The 17,585-nt window shown below is 32.3% G+C and overlaps 3 protein-coding genes across 13 annotated transcripts; 1 reads left to right on the top strand and 2 right to left on the bottom strand.

The window, feature by feature from the left end:
• The first annotated feature begins 233 nt into the window (after positions 1-233).
• Positions 234-3,571, top strand: HisRS (histidine--tRNA ligase). 3 transcript variants are annotated; one of them, XM_003696927.4, is made up of 6 exons: positions 305-440; positions 782-1,096; positions 1,665-1,877; positions 1,948-2,169; positions 2,277-2,778; positions 2,876-3,571. In XM_003696927.4, exons 1-6 carry the CDS (start codon positions 345-347, stop codon positions 3,334-3,336), a joined length of 1,809 nt encoding a protein of 602 aa, XP_003696975.1. In that variant the 5' UTR covers positions 305-344; the 3' UTR covers positions 3,337-3,571. The 3 variants fall into 3 exon arrangements, with proteins under 3 accessions (XP_012346629.1, XP_003696975.1, XP_086763061.1); XM_012491175.3 differs by lacking the exon at positions 782-1,096 and having other exon boundaries at positions 234-440; XM_086906935.1 differs by lacking the exons at positions 305-440; positions 782-1,096 and adding an exon at positions 1,383-1,525.
• Positions 442-13,234, bottom strand: Ork1 (open rectifier K[+] channel 1). Of its 6 annotated transcripts, XR_015291725.1 has the most exons (9): positions 12,242-13,233; positions 9,642-10,266; positions 8,253-8,426; positions 7,712-8,089; positions 7,292-7,554; positions 6,997-7,155; positions 5,157-6,341; positions 1,214-5,063; positions 442-1,128 (listed from the first exon to the last, which is right to left on the bottom strand). XR_015291725.1 is itself a non-coding variant. In XM_086906933.1 (8 exons), exons 2-8 carry the CDS (start codon positions 10,189-10,191, stop codon positions 4,161-4,163), a joined length of 3,129 nt encoding a protein of 1,042 aa, XP_086763059.1. In that variant the 5' UTR covers positions 10,192-10,266; positions 12,242-13,234; the 3' UTR covers positions 442-4,160. The 6 variants fall into 6 exon arrangements, 5 of the variants coding, with proteins under 5 accessions (XP_086763059.1, XP_086763056.1, XP_086763055.1 ...); XM_086906933.1 differs by having other exon boundaries at positions 442-5,063; positions 10,125-10,266; positions 12,242-13,234; XM_086906930.1 differs by having other exon boundaries at positions 442-5,063; positions 7,712-8,023; positions 12,242-13,234.
• Positions 13,235-13,760: 526 nt separating this feature from the next.
• On the bottom strand, positions 13,761-17,499 carry LOC100865398 (uncharacterized). 4 transcript variants are annotated; one of them, XM_031918588.2, is made up of 9 exons: positions 17,286-17,499; positions 16,415-16,593; positions 16,131-16,311; positions 15,577-15,944; positions 14,989-15,258; positions 14,667-14,858; positions 14,370-14,588; positions 14,181-14,291; positions 13,761-14,048 (listed from the first exon to the last, which is right to left on the bottom strand). In XM_031918588.2, the coding sequence occupies exons 2-9, from the start codon at positions 16,487-16,489 to the stop codon at positions 13,950-13,952; spliced, it is 1,515 nt and encodes a 504-aa protein (XP_031774448.1). In that variant the 5' UTR covers positions 16,490-16,593; positions 17,286-17,499; the 3' UTR covers positions 13,761-13,949. The 4 variants fall into 4 exon arrangements, with proteins under 4 accessions (XP_031774448.1, XP_031774450.1, XP_086763076.1 ...); XM_031918590.2 differs by having other exon boundaries at positions 16,415-16,509; positions 17,286-17,440; XM_086906950.1 differs by having other exon boundaries at positions 16,693-17,431.
• Between the last annotated feature and the right edge of the window lie 86 nt (positions 17,500-17,585).

Raw genomic sequence — 17,585 nt, forward strand, 5'->3', positions numbered from 1 at the left:
ATAATTCGCAAAGTCATCGTTTCCTCCCGTAAGTTACGTTGTGCATTTTTTTCTTTCGTCGCAAAAATTATTATGATTATTATTTTATCGATATCTATTACATATCATTTTGTGTATATTCGAAAAATAGAATGGATATGGATGTAACTAAAGAAAATTTCACTATAACTTTTACGAACACGCGTCAATATCGTGAATAGAGCGGGATTTTAAAGGTTGAGTGAGCAGACCGTAGTAAATTCGAGTACGATCGTTGGATGTAACCTGCTGGAAGGTTCAGTGATGCCGTATTGCGTGAAGCGTTTGGATTTCGAGTTGGAAAGAGAAAGGTCGAATCGCGCGTTATGGCTGACGAAATCGAACGGAAATTGTTGGAACAGGTGAAGGAACAAGAAGAACTTGTACGAAAACTCAAAGCTGCCAAAGCCAACGATGTTCAGGTATGATTCATTATTTTTATTCGTTATGGAAATTATTGTTCTTTTTTTTTTTTTTTTTTTTTCTCCATTAATTTCTTCATGCGACTGAAGCCCTCTGACGATACCTTCTGGTAAAATCGATGCTTTTTGCCTCCATGTGGCTCTTTGCATTTGGGAATTATTCGAACGTTTATAGTTTTAATTATTATTCGTGACGAATAGTTTTTTACGATCGATTTATCTTTAAATTTGTATTTTTTTCTCGCGAATAAATGTATCTGTTTCTTCTGTGATGAACGATATTTTGTCTGTACTTAACCTCTATCAGAGAGACTATAGTACATTCGGTTTCTATCCTTTAGGATGCAACGAATTTCTCGATCTTAGAAACGCAATTAGAGAGCATTAACCATGATTTTGCGGATGTCAGTTACGTGTGTGGTTGGATTCCTACCATAAAAGATACGAAATTTTTTGATTTTTGCGTCACTTTTATCGATGATCAACTACTCTCCAAGTGGCCACATTTGAAAAGATGGTTCACAAATATTCAAAGCTTCGACCAAATTGAACGTAACATGTTTCTCGAACCGAAAGAGTCGATTACCTCTTTGGTGAGAAAAGTCGATCACTTAAGGAACCTTTGCCTCTTCGACAGAAATGTGATTGATTTAAAGGTGAGGCGGTTGTTCACTGGCAAGCAAAATACCTATAAATTATATAAATATATATATATATATTATATATACGTATATATACTTGATAAAATTGGTTCTGTTTCGATCGACACTTACCATATATATTGCGTCGAATAACGTCTCTCTGTAAAATGTTTTAGCTCGAGAAACGATATTCGATCTTGCATATTTGAAAATAACAATATTGCGTGAACCATGTAATTTATAGCATTTGCTTGCTAGCTCACTTATATGGTACTGTTTGTTCTTTCGGCTAGTTTAATAATCAACATTGAGGCGGACTTTTCTCTTTCATTCTGGTTCTTCTTTTAAATCGATGGATCATTTATGATGTTGTGTTCGATGTGGACCAACGCCTTCCTACCTGCACGAAAATATTGCCATGCATCGATGCTTTCGAGGCTAAAGGTATGACAAATTATACAGGAAATTATCTTTGATGAACAACGATAAAAAAAAAAAAAACCGTACTAAATATGTCCCACTTTAAATGATAATTCAAGATTTCTTTGTTAAATCTACATTGATTGATTTTTATTTTGTGTAGATTGCGGAGGAAGTTACCAAATTATCGGAGTTGAAAGCTCAATTGGGAAATAAGAACGAGATACCTTCCAAACTTGTTCTTAAAACGCCTAAAGGTACTAGGGATTATGGTCCTGAACAAATGGCGCTACGGCTTGCGGTATTGGATAAAATAGTTACTGTGTTCAAAAGGCACGGTGCGGAAACTATAGATACTCCTGTATTTGAATTGAAAGTATGTAAGAACTGTAAATTATAATCTGTAATTGTTAATTTTAAGTAAACGTTTATCATTAATTTTTTAGGAAGTTTTAACGGAAAAGTATGGAGAGGATTCCAAACTGATCTACGATTTGAAGGATCAAGGTGGAGAAATTTTAGCTCTTAGATATGATTTAACCGTACCTTTTGCCAGATATTTGGCTATGAGAAAAATCTCTTCCATCAAGAGATATCATATAGCGAAAGTTTATCGAAGGGACAATCCATCCACGACAAGGGGTAGATACAGGGAATTCTATCAATGTGTAAGTCTAACGATGCGAAATGTAAGACGTCGCGTATTGTCTTTATCATCTTATCGAATTGAGAAATATGTCGTTGATTTTTCTTTTCTTTTTCTTCTCGGTCTAAGGATTTTGATATAGCTGGACAATACGATCCTATGATACCAGACGCGGAATGCATTCGCGTCATTTCTGAAGCGTTACAGTGTTTGAATGTGGGACCTTACACGATCAAATTGAATCATAGATCGTTATTGGATGGTATATTTGCTACTTGTGGCGTTCCAAATGATAAATTTCATGCTGTGTGCTCGTCTATCGATAAATTGGATAAGAATTCGTGGTCGGAAGTGAAACGTGAGATCGTTGAAGAGAAAGGTTTGAGTGAATCGAGCGCTGATAAGATTGGCACTTATGTGTCGCAATCTGGTGGAATGGAATTGATATACGAATTAAAAAAAGATAATGAATTAATGAAACACGAATCTGCGGTAAATGGTCTTGAATCCATTGAATTGTTGTTCAAGTATTGCAAAATATTCCAAGTGACGGATAAAATAATTTTTGATCTTAGTCTTGCCAGAGGACTCGATTATTACACTGGTGTAATTTTCGAAGCGATATTGACTGGTAAGTTTTCAGTAAGATTTTCGTTTGAATCGAACGAATTTTGTTAAATCGATGAATGTTATTTATGATTCCTTTAAAAATTTTTTTCTTTTTCCAGGCGATGAAGTTGGCGTTGGTAGCGTCGCGGGCGGTGGCCGTTATGATAATTTGGTAGGAATGTTCGATAAAAAGAAATCGATTCCTTGTGTCGGTTTGTCATTGGGCGTCGAACGTATTTTCAACGTTCTAGAAACGAAATTAAATCATGAAAGCGTGAAAACGCGAACCAACGAAGTTGAAGTATTTGTAGCAACTGCACAAAAAAATTTGTACGAAGAAAGAATGAAAATCTTGACAATCCTTTGGGATGCTGGAGTGAAAGCCGAACATTCTTACAAAAGAAACGTAAAATTGCTCGCGCAATTACATCACTGTGAAGAAAGTGGTATACCGTTGGCTATAATAATTGGTGAAGGAGAATTGGCGAAAGGAGAGGTTACGTTAAGAGATGTTGTGTCTCGTGTAGAAATTTCGATTCCGCGTGCACATTTAATCGATGAAATAAGGAAAAGATTATAGAAAATATATTACGACTTATTTTCGAACAAGTTTCTTAATTTATATAGTAATTAAATGATATAATACCATCGACAATTGTTTGATTTTTTGTAAAATATAGAATCACACATTTTTTTAACGATATTGCACGATATCTTCGTTTCAAGTTCAACGTACGAAATAATAAAAGAAAAAACAAAAAAAGTGTGGAAAGCTTCTGTGTAAACTAAGTAATAATAATACATAATTTATTGTATTTGTATGAGCGTTCGAATTCGTATTATTTCAATGATCATTAACAATTACTATATATCTAGCTTTCAAATATTCTTCCGCGCAAAAACAATGTTTCGTGATAATTTAAAATTTATTTTCGTTTTTGATTGTTTCGTTTCGAGTGGTTTGAAGTGAAGAGGTGAAACAAAAAACAAAAGCGAAAAAGAAAACGTTTCTCGTAAAATTTTAGTATATCGATGATATAGCAAAGAAAGAGTAATCGATCTACCTATTTTATATATATTTTTTTTCTTCGAATCCAACTTATTTTTAAATTCTTTAAATTCTTAAAGTTATATTAATTTATATATATTATTATTTATTTTTATGAAAGTGACATGCCGGGAATGGTCACGGGCGATTAAATTTTTATACAACGTAAGTAAGTACTTCGTATTGTCGTATCTCTGTGATGTATCTCGTGTGCTGTTCGAAATTTATTATTTTTTTCACTCGAAAAAATGATGAAAGAGAATCCCAGAATTAATTATATCGAAAATGAATACGATTTGCGATTGTTCCGATTATCGTCCGATTAATAAATGCGTTTTATGAACGAAAACTATGTGTCACGATTTATCGATAGGCAAGTGTGATTTATGCTTCTCGGTTTTGAACTCTGCAAGAGAATCTAACGAATGATGCGAAGAAATATCGGATGTAACTATTTTAAACGGATCAGAAATGATATTTGTACTGGGATCTTCTATTTTTACTTCCATCAATGGTTCTTGTGATTCTGCTCCGACATTAGCGAATAAATTATATTCAGAAATAGAATTATCAGTGAAAGAATCATTCGATGATACTCGTTCTTTTGTACTTATTCGAGAATCGTTGCATAAAGTTGATTCTATTCGATCGCTTAAACGAGAATTAGATATACATTCGTTCGAACGATCATCGACATTCTCGATAGGAATTGTGTGTACGATCGAATGTGATTGAAGTGGATCGATGATTCGTACATTCTTTTCCTCGAGACGAACAGAATTCGTAGAAATAATTTCTTGTGAAAGTGGTGAATATCGTTCCGAATTGGAAACCAAAGATGTAAGCTGACCCGAATTTTCGATCGATGGTACAAATTCATCGGTTTTAGAATTTTTACAAATTGTATCGTGATTATTTTTTTTATAAATAATATTGGATGACAAATGAAAAGGTTCGGTTCTTTCTCCGTGATCTTCGATATGAACGTCGCTCAAACTGAACGCTCTAGCTCGACGTCTAAGATTCATTTGACCAATTTGTCGTTGCAATATACCAGCTTTCCAACGAGGTGCAACTTTTTGCGTAGAAACGTTAGAAGTGTTACCTCCTTTTAAATTAACATTCGGATTTTGAGTTGGTCGTAACGAGAAACGACGATCGCTCGAGGTTGATTTTATCGGTGTTGAAAAACCTGGTGTTCTCTCTGTTAGAATAAGAGGTTCTTTAGGGGATTCGAACAAAAACGTTGACTTAGTTTTCTGAAAATAAAAAACAAAAAAAACAAAATAAAAGATTATTTTTAAAAAAAAAAAAACGATAAATTTTTTTTTTTTCTCTCGAAATGAACTGACCGATAAGAATGGCGAGTCATTTTTTGGAGGCGTCGGTGGACTGATAGGTGTTGCTACAGGTCTCAAAGAAAATCGTCTCGATTTGGCAGCCATAGTAGGATGAGCAAACGCTAAACTACCTCTTCTCGATTCTCGTCTTGTTGTTTGAAACCAAGGTAGTTTATCTTCGTTCCAGTTTATATTAGATTCTTGCGTAATAGTATTTTGATTACTTTGAGTGGTTGATACGGGTGGAGATGGTGAAAATAAGGTAAACAAGCTAGGAAGTTTTGGCGGTGTTAAAGAAGCAGTGCCTAATTTTCTTCGAGGTTGATCACGACGAATTTGATCTTCGTTCGTAGCAGAGGTCCAATTACCGTTGTTGGTAGCAACGCTAGCGTGAAGAACGGTAAGAGCTCTCAAAAAATCGGCCAAACTGGTCTCTTCGAGTAAATTATTATTAACATTGTTATTAAAATTGTTAGCCGCACCGGTATGCGTGTAATAATATCTTCGTGGATTTAAATTGGTCGGGATCGATTCTCGTCTATCGTCGATCGACAAAGATGCTTGTCCTGCCAAGTCTTTACCGTTAATATTGCGATCGAATTCGGAGATTTTTTTTTCCGAACTTATCGAGAAACGATTTTTCCAAGGGCCGGACGAGATCAATGCCTTAGGAACGTTTTTTGTTAATGCAAAATTCCGAAGTTTAGAAAATTTGGTATCTTTAACGTCACGTTCTTTGCCCGATGATTCGTTTACACGGGATTTCATCAATTCCTGAATCTTTCTAGCCGCTGTTGGTCCGGACCAAGTTCGTTCGATGTTTCGATCCTCGTTTTTCGTTTCCTGTATTCTAATTTCACTGGCCGCTCTCGAACGAGGTCTTACGAATCGCGGTATCTTTTCATGCCCGATTGTCCAGATCCTAGAATTGGACGCGTGATTCGATTCTCTTTCCAAAATCTCTTTATTCTCTTCAAGTTTGTCATTGTGATATCCAACTTGTTCCTGGCCAATATAAGTTGTCTGATTTGAACCATCGGCTCCCATATCTTCGGTAGCTGGCGGTATATAACCAAGAATATTCACCAATCTTGCCAACAATTCTGCTGGTTGAACCATTGCATGAGTTGCGAATGTTGCTGTTTTATCGATTCTTTGAAGATCGGTTTCAGAAACGACGCGCGTTACTTGATTTTCCTATCGATGATCGAAAAAAAATATTATATATATATATATATATATATATATATATATATATGAGATCGCTTATTTATTTAAAATTGAACAAGAAAGGAACGAGTAAAGAAAATAAGATGATAAGAATTGGCTAATAAAATACTGAAATTTTGAAAAGAAGAATCCAAATATAAAAAAATTTCGATAATGTTGATAAAAATCTTTCGCTATTGTATTTATATTGAATATTATCTTACACGTGACACGAATGGATATACGATCACCGCTTATCTATCTATAAACTAAATTTTGCATTCAAAATCCGTGTCGATCCGTGAAACAATTGGAATTTGTGGAATGTAAAAATAAAATGTAAAACAATTATTGGATGATTGAAATTACGATAATCAAAGTTACGATGATAAAATTGAGATATTAATCTCGGTTTAACCAGTCACCACAATGTATTTGTCAAAATAATAGATAAACGGCGATCGTATATTGACGCGCACATAATCACGGTATGTATACGTATAATAACGAGAAAAATTTTCATCGATATCTCGAAAACTAATAAATATTCGTAATTAAAATTTTATATTCGAGATATATCTTAGCTTCAAAATGATGATTTCAATATGATGATATCGTATCACAGCCGAATCGACTAACTTACCGTTGGAACCATTTCGCTATTGGCGCGTCGTCGAGGTCTCTGATACGTCTCATCTTTCTCTTTTGAGGCATACAACAAATCTCGAAGATCGGGAAAACTGTTACTACGGCAAAATTTAGACGGTGGAATCTCGTAATTGCATTCGTCAACGTATATTCTCTGAAAGCCGATTATTGAAAAAACCGATTATTAAATATTAAATTGATAAATTGCATTTATACGTACATACGCGTACAATAAGGATGCATCGGAACGAATCGAAAAGCAAGATAAAGAATAGGAGAATTTGTTTTACCTTAACTTTAGATAACTGCAACTCATTGAAAACACGGCGTAAATAGTTTATTTCCTTATTGAATTCATTCCATATTTTACTTTGCGTATGTTTCAAATTGATAGCTAATTTACGCTCTATTCTAGTAATCTTCTTACTTCGCATACCTCGCGTGATAAATGTCATGATCATGACAGTATATCCCAGTCCAAAGGAAATCCAACAAATTAGAAAGATCTTGTATAATATAAAGAAAAACCCGCTACCCTTGCTATTGTCCTGTCCTATCGAATATATGTATATTCAAATAATGATAAAAAATGATCATATCTCTCTCTCTCTCTCTCTCTCTCTCTCTCTCTCTCTCTCTCTCTCTCTCTCTCTCTCTCTCTCTCTCTCTCCTTCTGATGGATTATATAAGATAAAAAAATGTTTTCTCACCTGCCACGTAATCTCCAAAACCAATGGTGGTCAACGTGACGAAAGCGTAATAAACAGCTTCTTCGTAACTCCAACCCTCGTAATGAGAGAAAAGAAATGCTGGGAAAAAGATGAACATAACGAAACCTGGCAACAAGTGAGCAAATATTTGTGCAGCCAATCCAGCTTTTCCCGTTTCGAACGTTGTTAATTTTCTAGGATAATAATTGTCACGGCCATGCTTATAAGATTTATACTTTTGATGAGCTTTAACGAATACACGGCCAAAAAATTCTCCCAATTGTGTCAACAAAATTCCATTCATAGGTATGCCTATCAGACCATAAAATATCATCAGGATGCGACTGAGCCTGTTCGTTGGAGCCAAATTCCCGTAACCTATATATATTACATCGTGTATATTCGATACACGATTAAACAATGAGAATTATAAAATTTTTGTTACATTTCATTCGTGATATAAATCATAAATCGTATTAAATCGTAATTATAATTAGATACGATTAACCGATATTTTGAAAATTTATTAGTACGTACGTACCTATTGTGCTGACGACGGTATAAGCGAAATAAAAACTATTATAAAAATCCCATTTAAGGGGATAATCGCCTTCGGTATAATTGTAAACTGATTTTCCGCAGTATCGTGTCAAGTTCTCGAGAATTTCATCGTGATCGTGATTAAGATTCGGTACATAATGCGTGTGAAGCAAAGCTGAAAAAAACAACGTCGAGATGATATGAAAATTAATTAAGATAATTTGTAACGCGGTTAAAAATTGAGAATTTTGTTATAATTTTGTATAATGAATTTTGTTTTCGAATCACGATTCGTACTTAAAAGACGAATCCAATTTTTCGAATGTACATATATGTGTATATATAAGATTGAAACTTTGCTCGTTCGACAACGAGCTCTTTCGGAAGTCTGCATAATACTCTTCGTTCAAATTCAAACTATATATTGTTCCCGGGAAAATGTTATCTTATCGTTTCGGTTTATTCGTTTATCGTTTATGGTCTCCGTTCGCTTCGAACTAGTCGCACCGTGGAAACAAGTCACGTCGATACAGTTCAAAAGAATATATCGGATAAAAAGTTGGCGCGAAGGTAAAGTTCTTGATTAATTCTTTAAATTCGATTCAAACGTATAGTATTTCGTGTAGATTTCTTTCGATATTTCAATTCGATAGAACATGTATTTCCGATAACATTCGATAACGTGAAAATATATATCGTATTTATACGTTCGATCAAAGATTTTACTTTGATCGTTGTCATCCTTTCTTTACAACGGAAGTAAAAATCTATTCAACCGTCGTATATGTGTGTACATATATGTATCGTGATTATAGTACCTTAATTAAAAAATACTATCAATTTCAAATACTATTAATATCCATTTATCAGCGTTTACCGAGTTGATGAAGTGCAGAAATAATTGATTTTGTGATAATATCGAAATAATAGTTTAGAAACGTTTACGAAGTAATCGATGTTTATGAGAGGAATCGACAAATTTGCTGAACAATTTAACAAGGAGTGGTTGGTCCACATAATTTCGCATACAATTCGTTTCGTAACTTCGAAATAACCGATTCAATGAATTTATTCTCTATCACGATTGCTCATTGTAGAGAGAGAGAGAGAGAGAGAGAGAGAGAGAGAGAGAGAGAGAGAAATACGAGTTTTTTTTTAAACTTATTTAAATAAACAATAGGTGAAAGAGTTATAATAGATCATAGATTATATGTATTTATTGATATTCGCATCGATTTTACTATATTTGAATGGTGATTTGTCCGTAGATCGCTATATATGTATCGAATACATGCGTACATATATCGAATCGAACATTTTTTTGGGCTGCATTTTACAAATTTCAAACTATGGGTGTTGTTTGTTTAATTACACGCTCCATTATGCTCACCGTTAATTTTGATGCGTTCATGTTTGTCTTTTTCAATACGGTCGATCTCTAAGCGGCTCTCGATATGGTAGAAAATGGAAGCACCTAGTAACAAGTATGTCAAGAACAGCATCAACAGGACCAACCATTGCTTCTTCGACATTCTTTAACTGATCGTGTTTGAAATGGGATAAGAATGAGTGTCAGGAACAACAACGAAAAATCTCTAATAAAAATAACGATGCAAATTTTCGTTCCAGTTTCATAAATTTCTTCTTTCCGTTTCAAACATTGTCTCTATTATTTGATAATTGGAAAATTATGATGCTGCTGTTTGAAAGAAAAATTCTTATAATAATGATACAATAGAGCGACCGATTCGCGGATTGTCGTCGCGATTCTTACTACCACTGCACTAAAAACAGATTATGGACGGTCAAGCAGACTACGACATTATCGCGTGATAACTCTTTAGACTCTGATTTCGCGACCTTCAAAAGTCACCTTCTTCTCCCTCGATGACGACTCTGTTAGATATCCGATACGATTTTAAGTGGCAACAACTAACCATTTTATCGATAGGTAATGCGATTATTTTTTCATTTTTCTTTCAAATTTCTTCTCTTCCTTCGAGTCACGGAATATCCTGGAACAAGAATATCAAATGATGTAATTATTAGAATATACTCGTATAGCCGTTCCGTCGAAAATATAAAAGATTTACCTGCTTCTCTGAAATATCGAAATTTTCACAATTTATTTCAAAATCAACATCCACTTCTACGACGCTTCTTTCTTATTACTAAATATTTACGAAAGGCAAAAATCGAAACGCAAAAAACGAATTTATAGAATAAGAAATGTAGCGTCGCGTTGATACGTAAAAGAAAAAAAAACTCCAGTTGTACGAAAGATTTCTTCCGTTCAATAAGACGAATATTCTTCGAATTCGGAATAAGAATGAGAAGAAGAAGAAGAAGAAGAAGAAGAAAAGAAGTCGTGAACGAATTTAAATTCTTACCAGTCGCAAGAATGATGATTCTAACGAAACAAAAGATTCGAAACAAAGTAACTTAAACTATCCAAAGTGGTAGTCGTTAAACCAAATATTTTCTTGAATGTAACGCATTGTTTGAAAATACTGATCGATGATTGCAATTGGACTTAGGGACGTTTACCGTGTGACTACAATTTTCACAGTTACCGCGTAGTTGGCGACAAAAATGTTCCCTTTGACGATACTCTTTACGTAACTTCCACAATGTACTTTGTATAACGTAATATATATCGCGCTAGTTGAAAGATCGATGGAAAAAATCGATCAAACGCATGATTTATCGCGCAAAGAATACATATATTTTTTCTACTTATTACGTTTCCAACATGGTTTGTTATTTACTTCCTGGTATTCTATTCCTCTTTTTTTTTTTTTTTTTTTTTCATTTTTACGCGTAATATTTACTGGCCTGTAACATCTATATTTGAATATATATTTCCTCAACACGTAAAAAGAAGAAAAAAGTAGAAGATAGAATTAAAGGAAATTTTTTTTTTTTAAATTTTCAATTATTCATTCGCGTGAGAAAATTTGTGAGAAATAGATGCCAGATGTTAATATATCTGATATTATTTTAAATAAATTTCATCGTTTGTATATAAGAATGCATGAACTTATCTTTGTTATATATTGAAACAACGCTAAACCAGATATCGAGTAAACATCGATTAACGTGTAGAAACGAGAACGAAATATTTTCGATAATAATAAACTATCAAAAATTAAACGATATAATTATGTTCGATAACGATATAATTTTAATCGCAATTGAAATGAAGAAACACGATCATCTTACTTTGATTTCTAATATAATAAAAATACGCACCTTGATGAAGTAAAATATGTATAATGTATCACGACAGTTGCGATCTCAAGAGTACAAACACGTTTTAATACTGATAACTGCTACGTTAAAAACGTCTCCCGATATATCCTCGTTCATCCCTTGCCTTTTCCCTCATAGTTTGCACTTCTAATTAACTCTCTGTTTTTGAAATTTCCATTATTCTATGCACTCTTATTATCTATTGATATCCTTGTACGGATGTATATTTTTTGCTACAAACTTCGATTTTTTAATCGAATTTTAATGTAATTATAATATAAAATAATTTATAATTTCCAAAATGAAAATTATACACGCTATTCGTTTTAGCTTTAATATTCATTGGAAATTATTTATCGCTGCTTATCGCAATTAAAAGTTTGCAATCTTTACAAATAAGAAACATAAAAAAATTTTGAACAACATTCAAATATTACACATTAGTTTATCCTTCCCCCCTTCTCCTTCACCTCTTTCATCTTTTTAAATCATATAAAATTTAATCGCAATTTCAAGATTATACGTATATGTATATATATATATATATATACCTGCAAAAAGTATTTCTTCTTCGATGATTTTTCGACTTTCTAGTTTTTACGCAATTTGCTAGTACTTTTTTATCATTTTGCCGATAGATACGAACGTAAAAATTAATATAAGTTAGATTACGCTTTATCTAATTAATATCTGTGAATAAAAATATTTTATATTTTTATCAAATAAATTAATTATTACCTTATAACGGTAAAAAGAAATTAAACGATCCATCCCCTCGTGATTTAATAGTTAACACTTATCGAACAATAATGATAAAATCATTTTTTCAACAAACCACCGATATTCATATGTTTTACCCGTTATAACGCAACTTGGTCGAATAACTACGCACATTCTAAAATTTTTCTTTAAATGAAAGAACGAAAGACAGAAGAATGATCACTTCGTTGATCAATCAGTCACGTGCTCGAACTACTTTCGGAAGTAAACGACTTTAAACGATCCCTTGCTCAAACGTATGTCGTAAGAATGTTAAACGCCAAGGTCCACAACTTTATGTAAAGAAGAAAAAAATTAGATTCGTAAAATCAGTTAAAAAAAATCATTCTTTTATCTTATCGCAATAAATTCTAAAACGAAATTAAAGTTGTTTAAGAAAAACTAGAACAAAATTACTGAAAGCACGTCGAAAGAATATACGGAAGAAACAAGCAAGAAATATTAAGATTAAATAAATGAAAAAGATAAAAAATGGAACAGTGATATAGTGGGATGGCAAAAAGGATGAGAGAGAGAGAGAGAGAGAGAGAGAGAAGAAAAAGAAAGAGAGGGAGAGAGTGAGAAAAAGAGAGAGAAGATTGAATCTATTACGCGATTCGCAATATCGCGTCTTGACTTAAATTCCGATTCAATGTTCGTATGTAACTGGTAGAAAAATGATCTCTCTTCGAACTTCATACCTGGACACGTTAATATAGTTATTTGGTTAGTAAATTCGTGCTAATAACAATTGATGTTCTTCTCTGTACGCGGTCAACGCGGTACATAACTGCTTGAAAATAATTTACACATCTCGCAAAGTTTCGTTCTTTAACGAAATATACGATCAAATTCTTGTTCAATTTTATCGCAAGTTTTTTATATTATACGTATACAATGCATATGTATTTATGATGTCATATCAAATGTTAGTGATATTATAGAAAATTCAACGAGATTAATCATATTTCAAAAATATAGAAAAAAAGAAAATCAAAATATTTTTGTATTTTCTATATGTAATGTAATATATTATCGTAATATATTTATTATATATAGATAACATTTCTATAATTTTATATATTCGTCGTTCGAAATATATAACATTTTATGCGGAAGAAATAAAAGGAGATAAAAAAATTAATATGCATCGTACATATAAATAATTAATCTTGCAATAAGTTGAAAAACGTATTGCAATAAGAGAAACGTGAGTAGAGAATCGATAGATAGAAATAAAAGAAATAGAAATAATATGAAAAAGGAAATTTTTGATAGCTTTTCTGCTATCGCAACCATTATTAAACGATTAAAAATCCTGTTTATTTATTTATTTATATATATATATATATATATATATATATATATATATATATATATATATAATGATCAGATGTATTTTCGCGACGATACATTTTTTTATTAAATAACGAATGAATAAAACTTTTTTTTTTTACATCGATAAACGAAACGCTTCATCAATGACCATTCCCAATAATTTAATAAGCCTAAGTTATCTTTACTTCTCGATGTTGAAAATTGATAGTGAATTACAATATGTATATAATATATATAAAAAAAAAAAAAAAAAAAAGAACGGACAAAATTGTCAAAATAGACAAAAGAATATAATAGATGATTTATGTTTTCAATTAATATTCATTGAATATACTTCATTTTGAAGTAATCAATGCCATCCAAGTTCTATATCTTCGATTTTTATATTTAATTCTTCGAAAGAAGTATCGATACCATGCTCGTCGAATTCACCATTTAGTTCGATCTTCTGTAAATACATAAGATATAATAAATATTATCAGATATATTGCTATCGGATTTAACGAGGTAAAACAAATTGAAATAAAGTAAAGAGGAAAAAAATAAAGATATATACAATAAATATATAAAGATAACAAACCTGTAGCGCCGCGATATGCGAAGGATCACCGACTAATAAAATCTGCGTTTCATTATCGTTCAAATCGTCGATTGCTTTAGAAATCTGTATTTGCCCATCTTTCTCTGTAATCTTCGGTTATATACGGAAAAAAGGAACATTTTTTTGAAAATTGTTCTTAAAATGTATTCGAAATACAAAATGTCTTACCTTTAACGATGAATTACCATTGTCTCGTGTAATATTTCTTTTTTGTTTATCTTTGTTTCGACTAGATGATTCTTGAATAGAATTTTTACAAAGAACATCAACGTTATCATCGTTGTCTATTAACGCGTGAGCAGTTCTTTTGTGCATTACGAGAGTACTACTTTGTCTGTATCTCCTAAAACAAACTTTACATTCGAACGGACGTTGTTGCGTATGAACCTAAAAAGAAAAAAAATAAAATTGAAAAGTTAAAATCAATCGTCATCGGCAATTGCAAATAATGATAAAATTACTAACGAGATGATGCTTATAAAGACTAGAATATTCTGTAAATCTTCTTCCACAATTTTCAATAGAGCATACATATGGTTTTTCACCTGAATGAATTCGTATATGATTTTTATAATTTGTTGCGCTCGCGAATGCTTTGCCACATTTAGGTTGTGTACATTTATATGGACGTTCGCCGGTGTGCGTTCTCACGTGAACCTGGCATACATACATACAGAATATAATTTCTTCTATTAACTGTTATTTTATTTATTTGTTTATTTATTTTATTTATTTGTTTATTTATTTTTCCTTGACAACATTATATCATTTTAAAATTTTCTCTTACTTTCCGAATATTGCTCGTAGTAAAAGAACGACCGCAACCATTGAACGGACATAAGAAAGGACGTTCTCCGGTATGTGTTCGTACATGTTTTAATAAATCTCCGGATGTTTTGAAACTTTTATCGCATGTTTCATTTGGACATTTGTAAGGTTTTTCCCCTGTATGCGTGCGTAAATGAGCTTTTAAACTATATCCTGTTGAGAAACTCTTCTTACATTTTGGATGCGTGCATCTGTATGGTCGTTGACCGGTATGAGATCGTTCGTGAACCTGGTTTTATGACATTATTTTAGATATTATTATAAGAAAACAAAATATTGTCATAATATCATAATTTTTAACTAACCGTAATTAAATCTTTAAAAATCTTAATCTATAAGAATCAAACAGATTCATATATATTCATATATATATATTGTTATTATTTAAGTTTCCAAATATGCTTATGTTAATGAAATTCATATCATTAAAAATATTTTCCACTTACATCTATCGATGTAAATAACATTGAACAGGAAATGCTAATTGTGAATGGATCTGAATTGATTTACATTACAATTTGTAATTGGTATCAGAAACGATTTTTACCTTGAGATGGTGAGGCGTACTGTAAACTTTTGAACAACCCTCTCTTGGACAAGGATGTCTTATCCTCGATGTGGATAATTTGTTTAATAAAATTTTCGAATCCTTTTTCTTCAATTTACCATCTTCGATTTCCCACAAATCATTACTAACATCGATGTGACCAGCTACCATATAAGCATTACCATCGATAAATTCCACACGTGGATAGTTTTCAACGTTCTCTATGGTAGTTTGATGAGCTTGAACTAAAGTTGCTGGTTCCAATTCCAATTGAAGTGGTTTACCTTCGGTAAGTTCTGCTACATTGCGAAGCAATATAGTATCTCCGTTCTCCAATTCTAATGTTGTTTGCCTTTTTAAATCCATATCTAAATCGAACGTAGAATAGTACAGATAAAAAATTTGCAGAAATTATAAATAAATAGTTATAATACTTGACTAACTCTACATACTGAAAACATTTAAATATTATTCTATATATTTAAATGTTTTGTTATTGATACGAATAACTAAGTTTTTTAGGGTCCTTTTGCGTTGAATTATTAATTTCTAACCATTATCGTTGAAATTATTGGCAACGAATGCTTGCGTTCCATCGGGTAATGTTACTGCTGTCAATGTTGTGCCATCGCTTAGTAGATGTTCATCCAATGTTAATCCTTCTGTTTGATCATTCGCAGAGTTATTCTCATTAATTAAAACGGATAGACATTCCAATATATCCATACGATTATTCTGCAAAATAAAATGATTAATGACAAAAGATAAACTTGTGAAATAAAATAAATTATACCGTTTCAATTGAACGAATCGTTGAATAAAATAAAATGGTATTTACCTGTGTCTCATCCGACATAATTTCCACATCTCGAGTCACGAAACGATTTGAAAGTTCTGCGCCTTGTGTCGACATATTTCTCTATAAATCCAGAGCTGCGAACAAACAACGTTTCGCGATGATCGCCGATGATCCACGTCATTATTTTGTGTCTTAGTTTCGTGTCCGCAGGTAAGCATCTGTCTCAAAACAGGGGTCATCAGCAACTTGCTTGCGATGCATTGAAGATTCGCGTGTATTGTACCAAGTTATCTTTACCGACGAAAATGAATACTTGCACGAATTTTTCGAGGTATAAACATTTAGAAGAGATATCACGTGCAATCAGGAACATCCACCAATTGATTATATTGAATATCCGCGTAACGATTTTAACACAAATAACGCGCAAAGCATTATATCAATAACATTTTCTGTACCAATAATTATATATAGTCATCAACGATATTTAGAATCGATATTAATTATTATATTTACAAAGGCGGTTATAATGATGACAATCGCGATCACCATGATCGTGGCGAAATGAAAGGTACATAAGATTCATATACGAGCAATGTGCCATTTGTTAATCGAAAAAGATATAAATTATAAAACAAAATTTCAATTATTTACGATAATGTATGATAAAGTAACATCGAATAAAATTCGAACGTCTTTTGTTTCTCTCTCCTATTTTCTTTATCTTTCTTCCTCGTATAGCAAATTCAACTTTCGGTGTTTCGCGCAGCCTCGCAATTTGATACCAAAGAATCTTGGGAAATATTACCCATAAACTCGTATACCCGCGAAACCCCTTGATGGGTAGTACATGTTAAACAAGATAAAGATAATATTTAATACATTATATTAACCTAACAATTTTACGCACCGATAGATATGCGGTTTCAACGATCATATACTTTTTCTTCGAGGCTACATCGTGTTAAACCAAGAGACGTAATCGATAACCTTCCGCAAATTATAGTTATATGTTTCTAAGATTTTAACGCAATTACATAGTTTGAGCTTGGGGGGAATTTTCAGCTCTTATATTCGGTCTGTTCATCACAATTTCGGCATCTTTCATCAACATATCATTTTAAGAAACAATACTAGATAGAGAATATACATTCTTTAACCGCGCAACGACTCGTTTTTGAACGATCCTCCATTACTTGCTTAATCTTAC

This window comes from Apis florea, unplaced genomic scaffold, assembly GCF_048593485.1.
Source record: "Apis florea isolate Af1SG1 unplaced genomic scaffold, ASM4859348v1 contig_2495_pilon, whole genome shotgun sequence".
NCBI classification, from domain to species: Eukaryota; Metazoa; Arthropoda; class Insecta; order Hymenoptera; family Apidae; genus Apis; species Apis florea.

Excerpts from the sequence above, each read along its gene's own strand:
- Ork1 (XM_086906929.1), bottom strand. The coding sequence starts at position 9,783 with ATGTCGAAGAAGCAATGGTTGGTCCTGTTGATGCTGTTCTTGACATAC. Across the intron at positions 8,090-8,252 it reads TACCGTCGTCAGCACAATAG|GTTACGGGAATTTGGCTCCA; the intron begins GTACGTACGTAC and ends TAATATATATAG. Across the intron at positions 5,064-5,156 it reads ATGACTCGCCATTCTTATCG|AAAACTAAGTCAACGTTTTT; the intron begins GTCAGTTCATTT and ends TTTTATTTTCAG.
- LOC100865398 (XM_031918588.2), bottom strand. The coding sequence starts at position 16,489 with ATGTCGACACAAGGCGCAGAACTTTCAAATCGTTTCGTGACTCGAGAT. Across the intron at positions 15,259-15,576 it reads GTACGCCTCACCATCTCAAG|GTTCACGAACGATCTCATAC; the intron begins GTAAAAATCGTT and ends TCATAAAACCAG. Across the intron at positions 14,049-14,180 it reads CGCATATCGCGGCGCTACAG|AAGATCGAACTAAATGGTGA; the intron begins GTTTGTTATCTT and ends ATGTATTTACAG.
- HisRS (XM_003696927.4), top strand. The coding sequence starts at position 345 with ATGGCTGACGAAATCGAACGGAAATTGTTGGAACAGGTGAAGGAACAA. Across the intron at positions 2,170-2,276 it reads ACAGGGAATTCTATCAATGT|GATTTTGATATAGCTGGACA; the intron begins GTAAGTCTAACG and ends TCTCGGTCTAAG. Across the intron at positions 2,779-2,875 it reads TTTCGAAGCGATATTGACTG|GCGATGAAGTTGGCGTTGGT; the intron begins GTAAGTTTTCAG and ends TTCTTTTTCCAG.